Below are 16,536 nucleotides of genomic sequence, written 5' to 3'. Positions count from 1 at the left end.
CTTATAAATAAACAAGTCACAAACAAAGTCAAAATAAATGGCAGGACAGCCCTACGCTCCTAAAACATAAAACAGAACTGAATTAAATGATCACAAACATAATCAACTGAAGGGTTTGTGATCCGGAGCTCTTCCCGCCACAGACCGGATATAAGATATCCTGGTTAGTCATGGGTCATGTATGGCATTTAAAAATGTAAAGAAAAAGGCATTAAACAGCATTTTATTTGATGATATATCTGCAAAAACCCTGAAGCTGAACTCAATTTAATGCAATTTAACTTTGTCTATCTTTATAATATGTGTTATTTTATTAAATTGTAGGGTTTGTTTTATGGAGAGCTTTATTAATCAGAACAATAATAGACTTTTATATACAACTCTCCCTTTTTATTATACAAACGTGTCATGAAATGTGTACAAATGAATTAAACTGATCCGAGATCCGGTAAAAATAAATTTTAGAGACATCAATCGCTGGCGAGGAATATGCTTAAAGTATATTTATTTAGTATTAGTTGTTTGTATTCACTTTAATGATAATAAAGCTCTTTCTGTCCATTGTTGTGAAACTTTCATTACAAAAAAAATGTACATTACTTTTCCACTGTTAATGCTCATAAGAAGAGATATGTCAATCATAAATGTCTCATAGAGAGTGTGTTATTACACTATATGTGTTCATCAATCAGAGAAACTCAACAATTATGAAGAATAAAACAACAGTAAAAATGCAAACAAACCGATGTTTTGACCAACATTCTGTAAATCACATGTACAGTAAAACACATGATGATAACGGCATGATCTTAAGATGATGTCATAAAAACACTGTTCATGTTTTGAGAACATTATTAAAGAGTAGATTATTAAACATTAAACAAACGTTATCTTAATGTTACTGGAAGAACGTTTGTTCATAACTTTGAGAGAAACTTGCCAGAATGTTGTGTGTTATCTGGGATTATAATACTGGTTATAACTATTATAACTATTATAACTGCACTTGTCCGGTGCTCCTGTGGGCTGTTATCGTGTAACAGATAAAAATGGCCTGAAATAATATAGAATATAGTTGAAGCAAGTCTTCCTAATATAAAAGCACTTCTATAGAGAAAACAAGAATTTGGTCACTTTTAAGACTATAAACGGGTCCTTAAAATAATGATAAAAACTGTTATTACACACTTCCGACAACTATACATTCATAATCATCATTAATATATATTCATATTGTGGTCTGATCAGTTAAAGTGTGATGTAGTTCAAATTTTATAAAATTCACTATTATATTCTCTTCTGATGTCAGTCTCTGAAAGTGAAATATTTCAGTGAAGTGAATATATAATAGACACCTCATATAAACAACAGTAAACACACACACACACACACACACACACACACACACACACACACACAGACAGACACACAGTAACACACACGTGACCTGATATATAAACACATGTTATTAATGTGATGATTATGTGAGGCTGAACTACAATAATCAACATTATTCACTGGGTTTCAGCTGAGGCTGATTCATGTCAAACAATAATTTATCCATAGATTGGGATCTGGGAATCACTTTATCTTCATCTTCATCTTCATAATCATCTTCAGGTGCAACTAAAACATTCCAGAATAAATATTCCATTAATGATTGTATAAATAATGTTTTTGTGTTAATGTTTTCAGAACATTATTAAAGACAGGAACACTTTGAATGAACGTTATATTAATGATACTGTAAGAACGTTTGTTCATAATCTGGAGAATCTTCCCAGAACATTCCCTGTTATTATAAAATCCTGGTTAAAACTGTGATCATACACTGACACTCGACACTGTTCCTCTGTGGGGTTTAAATGTGTCACAGATATTAATAATGACATACAATAATACTGTCACGGTTTGGGTTTTGTTTCTTGTCCCTGGTTCTTGTCTGTCATGTGATCCCCTGTTCTAGTCATGTGATCTTGCCTTGTGTTCCCCTGTCTGTTGTGTCATTGGTTGATTGTTTAAGTCTTCCCAGGTGTTTCCCGTTAACCACGCCCCCTTGTTATCCTGTTTAGATCGTTTGCCCCTGTATTTAGCCCTGTGTTTCAGTCCAGTCTTTGTGAGTTCTTGTATTGTTGTAATGCTGTATGCACGCTGTCCTGTTCCTGAGTCTGGTTACCAAGTCTGTTTAGTTTTGAGTTTATTTAAATAAAACACTGCTGCACGTGGATCCTGCTTTTGCCTCTGCTTCAGCTGCATGTAACAGAAGAACTCACCGCACCGAGATCCAGCAGCAGCCATGCCAACCCTGAGCCCAGATATCCAAATCTTGCGTCTCTGTCAGGGTGATCGATCCATTGAGGACTACGTGGCAGATTTTGTCGAACTGGCACATCTCATGCAAATGAGCACCGAATGCCTGATGATCTTTTTCCGTGGAGGATTATCAGAACCACTCTGGTCTGTGATGCCTGCCCATGATCCACACAGCTCGTTGGAAGAATATATCGACCTGGCTCTTTTGCTGAGCGGTTCTCCGTTTACTGTGGGCGTGGAGGAAAAGGAGCTCCGTGAGCCCGTAGTACCCCCTCAGCCTGTTCTTCTCATCACTTCAGCCATCAAGCTAGCCATGGCATCAGTCTATGGGCGTCCAGGACTGATGTCCACCGTGGCACAGCCACCGCTGATGTCAGTGTTGAGGGCCAAGAGGACCGTCGTTCAAGGGGCCAGTCTTCCAGAGAACGTCCAGCCAGAGCTTCACGTCAGCCACGTCCAGCCAGGTGGTCCAGCACAGCGCCCTCACCGCTGGTCCCGTCCAGCACAGCGCCCTCACCGCTGGTCCCGTCCAGCACAGCGCCCTCACCGCTGGTCCCGTCCAGCACAGCGCCCTCACCGCTGGTCCCGTCCAGCACAGCGCCCTCACCGCTGGTCCCGGCCAGCACAGCGCCCTCACCGCTGGTCCCGTCCAGCACAGCGCCCTCACCGCTGGTCCCGTCCAGCACAGCGCCCTCACCGCTGGTCCCGTCCAGCACAGCGCCCTCACCGCTGGTCCCGTCCAGCACAGCGCCCTCACCGCTGGTCCCGTCCAGCACAGCGCCCTCACCGCTGGTCCCGTCCAGCACAGCGCCCTCACCGCTGGTCCCGTCCAGCACAGCGCCCTCACCGCTGGTCCCGTCCAGCACAGCGCCCTCTCGCTCTCGGAGACGGAGGAGGAAGAGGACTTCCCGCGTCCCACAATGCCTGGAAGTCCTCCCTGTACTTTCTGTCAGCCCAGAGTCCTCGCCGCTGGTCCCGTCCGATCCAGAGACTGTTCAAGTCACGTCTGCCGATCCAGAGACTGTTCAAGTCACGTCTGCCGATCCAGAGACTGTTCAAGTCACGTCTGCCGATCCAGAGACTGTTCAAGTCACGTCTGCCGATCCAGAGACTGTTCAAGTCACGTCGATCCAGAGACTGTTCAAGTCACGTCTGCCGATCCAGAGACTGTTCAAGTCACGTCTGCCGATCCAGAGACTGTTCAAGTCACGCCTGAACCTGATCGCTCTATGTTTGTTTCTGTGTTTACGTCTGTCCTTATGGCTGTTTCTGTTCTGGTGTCTGTTCCAGAACCGGAGCTAGTGTCGGTTCCCGAGCCAGTGCGTGTGTTGTCTGTTCCCGAGCCAGTGCGTGTGTTGTCTGTTCCCGAGCCAGTGCGTGTGTTGTCTGTTCCTGAGCCAGTGCGTGTGTTGTCTGTTCCTGAGCCCGAGCCAGTGCGTGTGTTGTCTGTTCCTGAGCCCGAAGCCAGTGTGTGTGTGGTCTGTTCCCGAGCCCGAGTGTGTGTTGTCTGTTCCCGAGCCCGAGCCAGTGTGTGTGTTGTCTGTTCCCGAGCCAGTGTTTGTGTTATTTGTTCTCGAGCCCGAGCCAGTGTGTGTGTTGTCTGTTCCCGAGCCAGTGTGTGTGTGGTCTGTTCCCGAGCCCGAGTGTGTGTTGTCTGTTCCCGAGCCCGAGCCAGTGTGTGTGTTGTCTGTTCCCGAGCCAGTGTTTGTGTTATTTGTTCCCGAGCCAGTGTGTGTGTGGTCTGTTCCCGAGCCTGAGTGTGTGTTGTCTGTTCCCGAGCCCGAGCCAGTGTGTGTGTTGTCTGTTCTCGAGCCAGTGTGTGTGTTGTCTGTTCCTGAGCCCGAGCCAGTGTGTGTGTTGTCTGTTCCTGAGCCCGAGCCAGTGTGTGTGTTGTCTGTTCCTGAGCCCAAGCCAGTGTGTGTGTTGTCTGTTCCCGAGCCAGTGTGTGTGTGTGTTGTCTGTTCCCGAGCCAGTGTGTGTGTGGTCTGTTCCCGAGCCCGAGTGTGTGTTGTCTGTTCCCGAGCCCGAGCCAGTGTGTGTGTTGTCTGTTCCCGAGCCAGAGCCAGTGTGTGTGTTGTCTGTTCCCGAGCCAGAACCAGTGTGTGTGTTGTCTGTTCCCGAGCCCGAGCCAGTGTGTGTGTTGTCTGTTCCCGAGCCCGAGCCAGTGTGTGTGTTGTCTGTTCCCGAGCCCGAGTGTGTGTTGTCTGTTCCCGAGTCAGAGCCAGTGTGTGTGTTGTCTGTTCCCGAGCCAGAACCAGTGTTCCTGAGCCGGTGTCGTCTGTTCCTGAGCCGGTGTCGTCTGTTGCTGAGCCGGTGTCGTCTGTTCCTGAGCCGGTGTCGTCTGTTCCTGAGCCGGTGTCGTCTGTTCCTGAGCCGGTGTCGTCTGTTCCTGAGCCCGAGGGGTCTTCAGCGCCCTGGCCGCCCGAGGGGTCTTCACCGCCCTGGCCGCCCGAGGGTGTCTTCACCGCCCTGGCCGCCCGAGGGGTCTTCACCACCGTGGCCGCCCGAGGGGTCTTCACTGCCTGGTCCACCCTGGCCGCCTGAACTGCCTTGCCCCCTGCACAGACTTGACCCTCCGTCCCTCCCCCAAGACCGCCTCCACTCACCACCCTCCTGAACTTGTGTTTTTTTTTGTTTTGATAGGCGTCGGGAGCCGCCCATAGAGGGGGGGCTATGTCACGGTTTGGGTTTTGTTTCTTGTCCCTGGTTCTTGTCTGTCATGTGATCCCCTGTTCTAGTCATGTGATCTTGCCTTGTGTTCCCCTGTCTGTTGTGTCATTGGTTGATTGTTTAAGTCTTCCCAGGTGTTTCCCGTTAACCACGCCCCCTTGTTATCCTGTTTAGATCGTTTGCCCCTGTATTTAGCCCTGTGTTTCAGTCCAGTCTTTGTGAGTTCTTGTATTGTTGTAATGCTGTATGCACGCTGTCCTGTTCCTGAGTCTGGTTACCAAGTCTGTTTAGTTTTGAGTTTATTTAAATAAAACACTGCTGCACGTGGATCCTGCTTTTGCCTCTGCTTCAGCTGCATGTAACAAATACAATATACATAGACTTTCAGTGTAAGAGCAGAATTCACTGAATAATTAGTCATATAAAATCACAGAGAAAACAAGCGTTTGTCTTCAGTGACGACAGTTTGAAGAATATAAACTATAAACAGATCATAACACATAATCATCATAAATATATTCATATTGTGAGCTGATCAGTTAAAGTATAATATCATTTAAACTTACTACCATATAATTCACTATATTCTCTTCTAATGTCGGCGTCTTAAAATAAAATATTTCATTACACAAATTAATGTATAATAAACACCTCATGGAAATATGAAAAATACAGTAAATGTTCCTCTTGTTGATATCGACCCATCAGTGCAAGTTATTATAAAGAAGCACAATGTTAGTCTTCATAATCTTAAATCATAAAGTAATAACTTGCTTCAGATGAAATATATTTTCTGTTTACTGTAATGCATAAAAGTTCTCGGAAACACTTTATGTCAATATCAGTTTATCAGTTATTGATTATTAATAAACCCTCTGGTTAATTTCTGCTGACTATAACTTTACAACTACATGTAAAATTATTATATACAAACTATAACTCTATTATTGTACTAATACTGAGAGTTGGTTGACATGTAGATTTATTTCTGTCTCTATTCATGTTTTCACTCTAGTTTTTGGGGAAGATATATTGAAATTATTTACAGAACCTTTAATTAAATCATTGAAAACATAAGGAAGGGGAAACAATTCTCACAAAATAAAAATATAAAAATATATAAAACATATAAAACTCCATCATATACTTTGACAAAGAAAGATTAATATTACACTTCAATCCTCAGGATGAATATATTTATAGATTATGTGTTTTATCACTGTTTATTACTGGAACATGATGTAAGATTCAGTGTGACTTTAATGCATTTACATATGAACTAATATTTAACTATAGATTCAGTCCTGAATATTGTTATATATTTCTCTTCAGACCTGAAACTGTGAGATGATGATGTGCAGAAGAACAGAAGATTATGATTATTTTTTCGTAGATCTGTCTATCAACGCCTTTATAAATGTTTGTAATATAAAACCACTGACAGAGAAAACAAGCATTTGTGAACTTTTGACTCAGAAGAGAAACTGACCTATTGACCAATGCCATTTAGAAGATCTGACTTGAACAGGTGAAGGCCGTGGCCTGGCTATCAGTGTAGGGCCGGTGTAGGAGCCTGAAATGAAAAGGTCAGTTAGTTTAAAGACTATTAATAAATGCTTTTAATAATGTCAAATACTAGTGTAAATAATGCATACTTCCTCGGCGCACTGCGGTAATATAATCCTCATGTTTAATGCCGTAGAAACCAAGTGTGCGATTCTTCTTCAGTGTGTTGAAGCGGTAGCGAAGAATAGTGTCTGCAACTGTGGAAGAAACATGAGGAACAGCGACACACACACACACACACACACACACACACACACACACACACACACACACACACACACACACACACACACACACACGTCAGAGAGCGATGTTTCCCTCATTAATATGTGCTTTCTATGGAGCTAGAATTGTGTCTAGAATTGTGAAAACATTTTCTCAAAAAAAAGTGTTTCTTTTAAAACGCTTTTCTTTGCTCTCGATGCAATTTCTTGCTCTCGTATCAGGATTTTGCTTTCGCTGTGAAAATTGTGTCATGGGCGGGGCCACGTTCCTATTGGCCAGTCGGGCGAGCATCGTCTTGTCTTGGGAGTCGAACTGAATCATTACACCATTGTTCGGTTCACCGAGATAGATGCCGCCTCTGCCTTAGTTGAGCACGGACACTCCAATGTTTGGGTAAGTTGATGACACACACACAACTCGACGGGTAGCTGGCTTAGCAAGTTCAGCATCACTGAAGATTAAACATTAAAAAATAGCACTCATATTCATAATCTTCAGTGATGCTGAACTTGCTAAGCCAGCTACCCATTGAGTTGTGTGTGTCATCATGTTACCGCAAACATTGGACTGTCCTACATTTTTAGGGCAACGACCAGACTTGTGTCCAATTTACATCATTAAAGAGATTGCTCCAATAGAAAATAACAGGATTAGTAGAGATATAGGGATCTAATTTTATAATTGTTAGATATTTACATGGACAAGCAGATGAGACCCTGTGCTCTTCTCTCTTCCTCATCTCACTAACGCCAGTGGGCGGGGCCTAACCGGATCTTCGTCATAAAGAGGCGGTCTTTCACTACCGTATTACGTCATAAAGAGGCACATTCCAGAACGAGTCATTCATAAGGGCTTAATAACAATAAAAGCTGATTTTGGACTAACAAGTACGTTTCCAGATCTGAAACTTTCAGGACATTCTTATAATATGATGACCTCATCTTATGTGATATGTCAAAACCTCAAGGTTAATTTGATTTCTCAGTTCATGACCCCTTTAATAAGAGCTGAATCTACATTCAAATTAAAATTGATTTTCTTTGTTAACATTTCAATATTCTTCACACGTGTGAGCTGATGTACAGAAGACTGAAGTGTTGGACTTACGTTGGTGTTCAGGAATGAGTTTTCTCTTTAACTCCTCCACTGTGGTGTTCCTGAACTCTTCTTCTGAATTCGCCACACAAACTGTTTTTCCCAAGCGTCCGTGTCTCATATCTATAAAGTAGATCTGGAAACTCATGTTGAATGTGCTCGAACTTTAACTAAACTCCCTGGTGATGTAGAAGTAACTGATGCACAGTCGTTTCACTCTCTCAGTTTAAACTATCCGGTGATGTGTGTGTGTGTGAGTGAGTGTGTGTGTGTGCGAGCGCAGTAGCGCGAGAAGGAGGGTGCTGCCCCCCTCGTCATAGCATCTGTGGGCTGTGGACTAACATAATATTGTACTTATAAAATAAATAAACTAAAATAGACATAACATACTTTGTTTGATATGGGATTAAAATGATGGGAAACTAATGAATAATTATTTCGATATTTCGTTGATAAAAGACTAGCCTACTCCTCAGGAAGTGATTCGGTCATGTGAGCGGAGAGAGAGCGCGTCTCTGAATATCCCTCCGCGCGCTCCTCAACACAGAATGCCCAGCTGGTGCGAGAACATGTGGAATAAGCGCTGCCCCCGACTAAAGTTTTTTTAGTCGACTAGTAGTTGTTCATTTAAGCCATTAGTGGACAAATCGCCACTTTATATTAATTTAATGACTTAAATAGGCTATATGGATGATAATGAGCGTTTATAGCCTCACTCCAGCGCACGACCGCAAGCATTTGCCACAAAGAACCGGCAAAAGTAATGGTAACACTTTATATTACGACCCACAAACAACTGCGTAAGTACACCGAAATTACGGTGTACGTTTCTGTAATTATAGTGAACTTATGTTATGTGTAGGTATAAGGGAACAATATGTTAAGTTTTGGGTAATAAAGGGGTACAACCAGATATACAAGCAAATTATTTTTAATGGTAATTATTTTAAAACTAGCAGGTACCTATTCTGTTAATATATTCCAGGCAAAAATTGTACATCTGTTGTATATAAAAGTTTTTATCACATTTCTGGCAAAATATGTTCTTGTGCTGTGCAATGTAGTTACTGTGTATTTTTTTACAAGGTACCCCTTTATTACCCAAAACTTAACATATTGTTCCCTTATACCTACACGGAGGTACACTATAATTACAGAAACCTACACCGTAATGTCGGTTTACTTACGCAGTTCTTTGCGGGTCGTAATATAAAGTGTTACCAAAGTAATTATTATGAATGTGTCAAAAATAGCAAGGAGACATTTAAACAAACAAACAAACAAACAAACAAACAAACAAACAAACAAACAAACGGATCTGGAATGAAAATATTTTTGAAGCAAAAGTGCGAATCTCAACCTTGAGACAGAGTTATTTTAGTATATACTTTTTATTATTATTTTGAATTTATATATATAAATATGGTTAGTTTTAGTAATGTTTTCTCAAACATATACTGTAGTATTGTGCATATAGTTTTTTTATTATTTTTTATTTTAGTTTTAGTCATTTTATTACATTTACAACAGTTAAACTCTTTTATCAATACAAACTGGAGATTAAATTAAACACTATTATTTTAGTGATTCTGTATGTACAGTAAAACAACAAAAACAGCAGTTGTTGAGGGAAAATTCTTAATGATTTTAGAAAATCACAGCATTTTTTATTGTTTTAGCATTTAAATTCAGTTGGATTATTTTAATACATTCAAATAAATAAAAAATTCAATAAACAAAATTTGTTGAGGGGAAAATAAAAATCATTACACTTTACATTGTTTTAATCACATATTATATTCATATTTCAATAAATAAATAAATAAATAAATACATTTATTTTGTTTTGTTTTCTTTTTATTATATTCTTTATTAATTCAATATTTTATATTTTAATTTATTTTAAGTGTTTTCTTTTCTTTTTAATATTTTCTTATCTTTTTAGTATGTTATATTGTAATATTTTATTGATTGATTGATGTTGTCTTGATCCTGCGCTCCGGACAGATCCTGATCTAACTCTACTCTACTCTAAACACCAGCGGCTTCGGGCTGAGATCTGTGTGTTCACTGATGAGAATATGTTTATATTACTCATAAAAACACACACTTTCAGAAGAAACCACAGAAGTGAACTCTGAACCTCTAAAGACCAAACCTTCATCCTCCTCACACACAAACACACACACGCGCGCGCACACGTACACACACACACACACACACACACACACACAAACACACACAAACACACACACGCGCGCGCACACGTACACACACACACACACACACACACACACACACACACACACACACACACACACACACACACACACACACACACACACACACACAAACACACACAAACACACACACGCGCGCGCGCGCGCACGTACACACACACACAAACACACACACACACGCGCCCGCGCGCACAGGTACACACACACACACACACGCGCGCGCGCACACGTACACACGCACGCACGCACGCACACACACACACACACACACGCACGCACGCACGCACACACACACACACACGCACGCGCACACGTACACACACACGCGCGCGCACACGTATACACACAGACACATGCACACGCGCGCACGTACACACACATACACGCGCGCACACACACGTGTTCACCAATGCATGAGTGCTATTGCTTCCTCCATTTAAAGTGTGTGTGTGTCTGAATCAGGAGAGAAATATCACAGATGACACACTGATCCAGGACAGATCCGGGTTTCCAGATAATGATGGTGAGGCTTACGATGCTTTTGGGAAACGCAGTCCAGGGACCTCATGTTTAACCATTGCATACGCACAAAACAGGCCCTGAAAGTACGCCACGTCCGACGCACAAGTCGTGATTTATAAAAACAAACTTGACGGAAAATGAGCGCATCAGCACGCAAACTCTGACCCATGTACGAACATTTTTGGGAAACGCAGTCCAGAACAGACTAAAGAAATATGTGGGAGGATTTCGATGTGAAAAGACTTTGACTGAGGAAACATTATTATGAGAACAAAGATGATTCTGTAACACTTTACTTAAAGCCCTCAAGTATTATATACAAGTATTTTTAACGCAGTAATTATGCCGTGTAGGCCTAATGCACGTTATAATGTATTGTATAATCTCATGAATAATTGACACAGTTAATACATTATAAAATGTATCTATTAATTGAATACAAAAGTATAATGCATTAAAACACAACAAAATTGACATATATACAATAAATAAATAAACAAACCCAATCAAACACACCAATCCCTCGTTTATGAATCTGTCATGTGACTGAAGGATATGGGCTGAAACACAAATGTTGGACTGGATTGGTAGTGTATTAACTTATATAGATATTGAGATTAATAAATGTTTTAGTGTCCAATTAGAGAACTCAATAAAGTGATAAAAGCCTTCGCATTACCCTGCAAAACAATGATTTACAATGTAATCTAACACTTTATTGAAGATATAAATTGAAGTCTTTGTGAATTGTGTAACTAAACAACTGAGAAGAAAATGTTCTTAAAATATTTTAAATGACATTTAACACTTGAAGCAAATAATGAATGAAATTAATAACACAAAAACTGTTTAGAAGGGCAGAGGGAAAATTCTCACAAAATACGAATATTCAATATTATTTAATAACTGTAAAAGAAAGGGCTGTAGAATGATTGCGTATGAATGCACAGAAACATACAGGAAATGCACAGCATGTCAAAACCAAACTCGTTTAATTTCATAAACTATTATAGATTCATTCTTTTTAGTAATCATTTTACATTGAGACGCTGATTTCAGAAGACAGTATATGATAGTGAATGTTAAAGATAGTGAATTTTAAAGATATGACACTTTTACTGATCACAGTATTAATATATTTCTGGATTATGTGAGGCTGAAGTATAATAATCAAAACTTCGACGGGTCAGTCTGTTGCATCAGAGCCAAATTGTCCATAGATTGAGTCCTGGGCAATCCTTTACCTTCATCATCATCATCATCATCATCATCATCATCATCTTCATATGTTTCTGTGAGAGATGATGTGAAATAAAGCAGAAGTTTACTGATTTTTTGCCTGTCTATCCGTACCTGTAATTAAGAATCAATAATTAAAGGTATTTTAAATTCATCATAATAAAATTTCTAATTATATTTCCACAAAATGAAGCACAAAAGTCATTAAAAAAGTTCTGAAATGTATAAAAGCTGTAAACATGGAATTATAAAAATGTTTCTAATACAAAACCACTGATAGAGAAAACAAGCATTTTTACTCAAAATATAAACTGACCTTCATGAACAAGAGAAGACAGTGCCTGTAATGGTATCAGTGTAGGGCCGGTGTAGGAGCCTGAAATGAAAATGTCAGTTAGTTTAAGACTATTAATAAATGCTTTAATAATGTCAAATACTAGTGTAAATAATGCATACTTCCTCGGCGCACTGCGGTAATATAATCCTCATGTTTAATGCCGTAGAAACCAAGTGTGCGATTCTTCTTCAGTGTCTTGAAATAATGGTAGACAAGTATAGTGTCTGCAACTGTGAAAGAAACATGAGGAACAACGACACACACACACACACACACACACACACACACACACACACACACACACACACACACACACACACACACACACACACACACACACACACACACACACACACACACACACACACACACACACACACACGATATCCATGATTTTTCTCATTAACATGTGGTTTCAGAATTATGTTATTTATATGCTAACTATAACTTCTAAATCTCAGTTGAAAAAGCTGAATACATTGAAATACAGATGTTCTTTGTTAACATCTCAATATTCTTCACACATGTGAGCTGATGTACAGAAGACTGAAGTGTTGGACTTACGTTGGTCTTCAGGAATGAGTTTTCTCTTTAACTCCTCCACTGTGGTGTTCCTGAACTCTTCTTCTGAATTCGCCACACAAACTGTTATTCTCTCCAGTCCGTATCTCGTATCTGTAAAGTAGATCTGGAAACTCATGTTGAATGTGCTCGAACTTTAACTAAACTCCCTGGTGATGTAGAAGTAACTGATGCACACAGTGGAGGATAGTTTCACTTTCTCTGGTTAAATCCGACATCAGACACCACCCACTTCAGGCACTTTATACAGAAAGAGTTTCTCCATGTGATTCTTAGACTTCACAAAAGTATTTGACAGTGTTTTGATGTGTGAATAGCAGTGATGCGCGGGTTGATCCAAAATGAGCGGTCACCTGCGGTTACGAGTCATCCAAATATATTTTTAGTGATATTCGGGTCGCGGTCGGTCGGGTCGTTTGAAATAAAGTTGCCAATTAAACCTTTAAACGCGGGACAAAATGCCCGACTTCCTAAGACGTTGAACTGAGCAATGCCATTGTACCATTTTAATAGGCTACTTTTAAACGCATATAGCTCAGTAATGTCAGTTTTATGTATTTTCTGAGAGCGGGCGGGATTTTTGTTGGGAAAGTCGGGGAGAGACGCACACTTCGATTAGACTGGATAAATACATGCAGCATCTCAATTGTTAAGAAAATGAAACGAAATAAATGAATCAATGATCAATTGATCAATGAAATCAAGCCTTTATTACATAACACTAGGCTATATCTTACAGCATTCAGAAAAAGAACAGTTTGCGCTCCTAAGGGCTTTCACACTTTTCTCTCAGTTGACCTGCTGATGAAATCTTCAATAAGGGTCGATTGAGGAGGATCAGGAGAGAATGAGTGAGTGTAGAGAACTGAGGTAAGCAGAACTAGGCAACTTTCAGAAGAACACTGACTTTATTTCTCAGAATTGCGAGATATAAAGTCAGAATTGCGAGATATAAAGTCAGAATTGCGTGATATAAAGTCGCAATTGCGTGTTATAAAGTCAGAATTGTGAGATATAAAGTCAGAAATGCGTAATATAAAGTCGCAATTGCGTGTTATAAAGTCAGAATTGTGAGATATAAAGTCAGAAATGCGTAATATAAAGTCGCAATTGCGTGTTATAAAGTCAGAATTGTGAGATATAAAGTCAGAAATGCGTAATATAAAGTCGCAATTGCGTGTTATAAAGTCAGAATTGTGAGATATAAAGTCAGAAATGCGTAATATAAAGTCGCAATTGCGTGTTATAAAGTAAGAATTGCGAGATATAAAGTTAGAATTGCGTGATATAAAGTCAGAAATGCGTAATATAAAGTCGCAATTGCATGTTATAAAGTCAGAATTGTGAGATATAAAGTCAGAAATGCGTAATATAAAGTCGCAATTGCGTGTTATAAAGTCAGAATTGTGAGATATAAAGTCAGAAATGCTTAATATAAAGTCGCAATTGCGTGTTATAAAGTCAGAATTGCGTGATATAAAGTCGCAATTGCGTGTTATAAAGTCAGAATTGTGAGTTATAAAGTCGCAATTGCGTGTTATAAAGTCAGAATTGTGAGATATAAAGTCAGAATTTCGTGTTATAAAGTCAGAATTGTGAGATATAAAGTCAGAATTGCGTGTTATAAAGTCAGAATTGTGAGATATAAAGTCAGAATTGCGTGTTATAAAGTCAGAATTGTGAGATATAAAGTCAGAATTGCGTGTTATAAAGTCAGAATTGTGAGATATAAAGTCAGAATTGCGTGTTATAAAGTCAGAATTGCGTGATATAAAGTCGCAATTGCGTGTTATAAAGTCAGAATTGTGAGTTATAAAGTCAGAATTGTGAGTTATAAAGTCAGAATTGTGAGATATAAAGTCAGAATTGTGAGATATAAAGTCAGAATTGTGAGTTATAAAGTCAGAATTGTGAGATATAAAGTCGCAATTGCGTGTTATAAAGTCAGAATTGTGAGATATAAAGTCAGAATTGTGAGATATAAAGTCAGAATTGTGAGTTATAAAGTCAGAATTGTGAGATATAAAGTCGCAATTGCGTGTTATAAAGTCAGAATTGTGAGATATAAAGTCAGAATTGTGAGATATAAAGTCAGAATTGTGAGATATAAAGTCAGAATTGCGTGATATAAAGTCGCAATTGCGTGTTATAAAGTCAGAATTGCGTGATATAAAGTCGCAATTGCGTGTTATAAAGTCAGAATTGTGAGATATAAAGTCAGAATTGCATGATATAAAGTCGCAATTGCGTGTTATAAAGTCAGAATTGCGAGATATAAAGTCAGAATTGCATGATATAAAGTCGCAATTGCGTGTTATAAAGTAAGAATTGCGAGATATAAAGTTAGAATTGCGTGTTATAAAGTCAGAATTGCGTGATATAAAGTCGCAATTGCATGTTATAAAGTCAGAATTGCGAGATATAAAGTCAGAATTGCATGATATAAAGTCGCAATTGCGTGTTATAAAGTAAGAATTGCGAGATATAAAGTTAGAATTGCGTGTTATAAAGTCAGAATTGCGTGATATAAACTCGCAATTATGTGTTATAAAGTCAGAATTGCGTGATATAAACTCGCAATTATGTGTTATAAAGTCAGAATTGCGTGATATAAACTCGCAATTATGTGTTATATAGTCAGAATTGCGTGATATAAACTCGCAATTATGTGTTATATAGTGAGAAATGCGTGATATAAACTCGCAATTATGTGTTATATAGTCAGAATTGCGTGATATAAAGTCGGAATTGTGAGAAAAAAAGTCAGAATTCTTAGTTTTCTCTCTCGCAATTCGGACTTTATAATACGCTAGTGTGACTTTATATCTCACAATTCTGACTTTATAACACGCAATTGCGACTTTATATCACACAATTCAAGACACACCCACACACAAGGACAATTGATACAAACACACAAAATATCTCAGAATCCTAACACCCCCACCCATAAAATAAAACATGATGTTTTACTGGTTAACACGGGACAGTGAGTCAGCAAGTACATTTTCGATACCTTTTTTATGACAGATTTTCATATTGTAGCTTTGACAAATCAGAGACCATCGCATTAACCGATGATTGCTATTAGACATTAGCTGGAGAAACGTAAGAGGATTATGATCAGTGAAAATGGTAACAGGTGATACACTCGAACCAATATACACTTCAAAGTGTTGCAAGGCAAGAATTAATGCAAGGGCCTCTTTCTCTATCGTACTGTAGTTCATTTGATGTTTGAGAATTTTTTTTGAAAAGAAACTGATCGGATGATTCAAATCATCTTCACCGGTCTGCAATAAAACCGCTCCGATACCAGTACCACTGGCATCAACTTCTAGCAAGAATGGTTTTTCAAACTGGGGGGCAACAAGTACAGGAGCACTACAGAGCAGAGTTTTCAGCACTTCAAACGCGGACTGACATTCAGAAGTCCACTTGAATGAGACTGCTTTACGCAGTAATTCCGTAAGAGGACTAGCTACAGATGAGAAGTTCTTACAAAAACATCGATAATAACCCGTCATTCCGCGAAATCGACGGAGATCTCTTCTATTATTCGGGATGGGAAAATCAAGAACAGCTTGAATCTTTGAATTCAAAGGGCAAATCTGACCACTACCAACCTCCTTACCCAAATATGTGACTGTAGCACAACCGAATTCGCATTTTGCTAGATTCAAGGTAAGATTAGCATTTTTAAGACGTTTGAAGACTTCCTCTAAAACTTTAAGATGTTCTTCCCAA

The 16,536-nt window shown here is 39.5% G+C and overlaps 1 protein-coding gene across 3 annotated transcripts; it reads right to left on the bottom strand.

Annotated features, from left to right (window-relative positions):
* Nucleotides 1–465: 465 nt before the first annotated feature.
* On the bottom strand, nt 466–13,100 carry LOC143738893 (uncharacterized). Of its 3 annotated transcripts, XM_077230971.1 has the most exons (4): nt 7,882–8,140; nt 6,639–6,746; nt 6,473–6,556; nt 466–1,626 (listed from the first exon to the last, which is right to left on the bottom strand). In XM_077230971.1, exons 1-4 carry the CDS (start codon nt 8,015–8,017, stop codon nt 1,511–1,513), a joined length of 444 nt encoding a protein of 147 aa, XP_077087086.1. In that variant the 5' UTR covers nt 8,018–8,140; the 3' UTR covers nt 466–1,510. The 3 variants fall into 3 exon arrangements, 1 of the variants encoding a protein (XP_077087086.1); XR_013204066.1 differs by lacking the exons at nt 466–1,626; nt 6,473–6,556; nt 7,882–8,140 and adding an exon at nt 12,772–13,100 and having other exon boundaries at nt 6,631–6,746; XR_013204065.1 differs by lacking the exons at nt 466–1,626; nt 6,473–6,556; nt 6,639–6,746; nt 7,882–8,140 and adding exons at nt 12,326–12,437; nt 12,772–13,100.
* Nucleotides 13,101–16,536: the final 3,436 nt, after the last annotated feature.

This window comes from Siphateles boraxobius, unplaced genomic scaffold (assembly GCF_051911475.1).
Source record: "Siphateles boraxobius isolate OS27281-9 unplaced genomic scaffold, OSU_SipBor_1 158, whole genome shotgun sequence".
Classification (NCBI taxonomy): Eukaryota; Metazoa; Chordata; class Actinopteri; order Cypriniformes; family Leuciscidae; genus Siphateles; species Siphateles boraxobius.
This window is presented reverse-complemented; position numbering and strand designations above follow the sequence as displayed.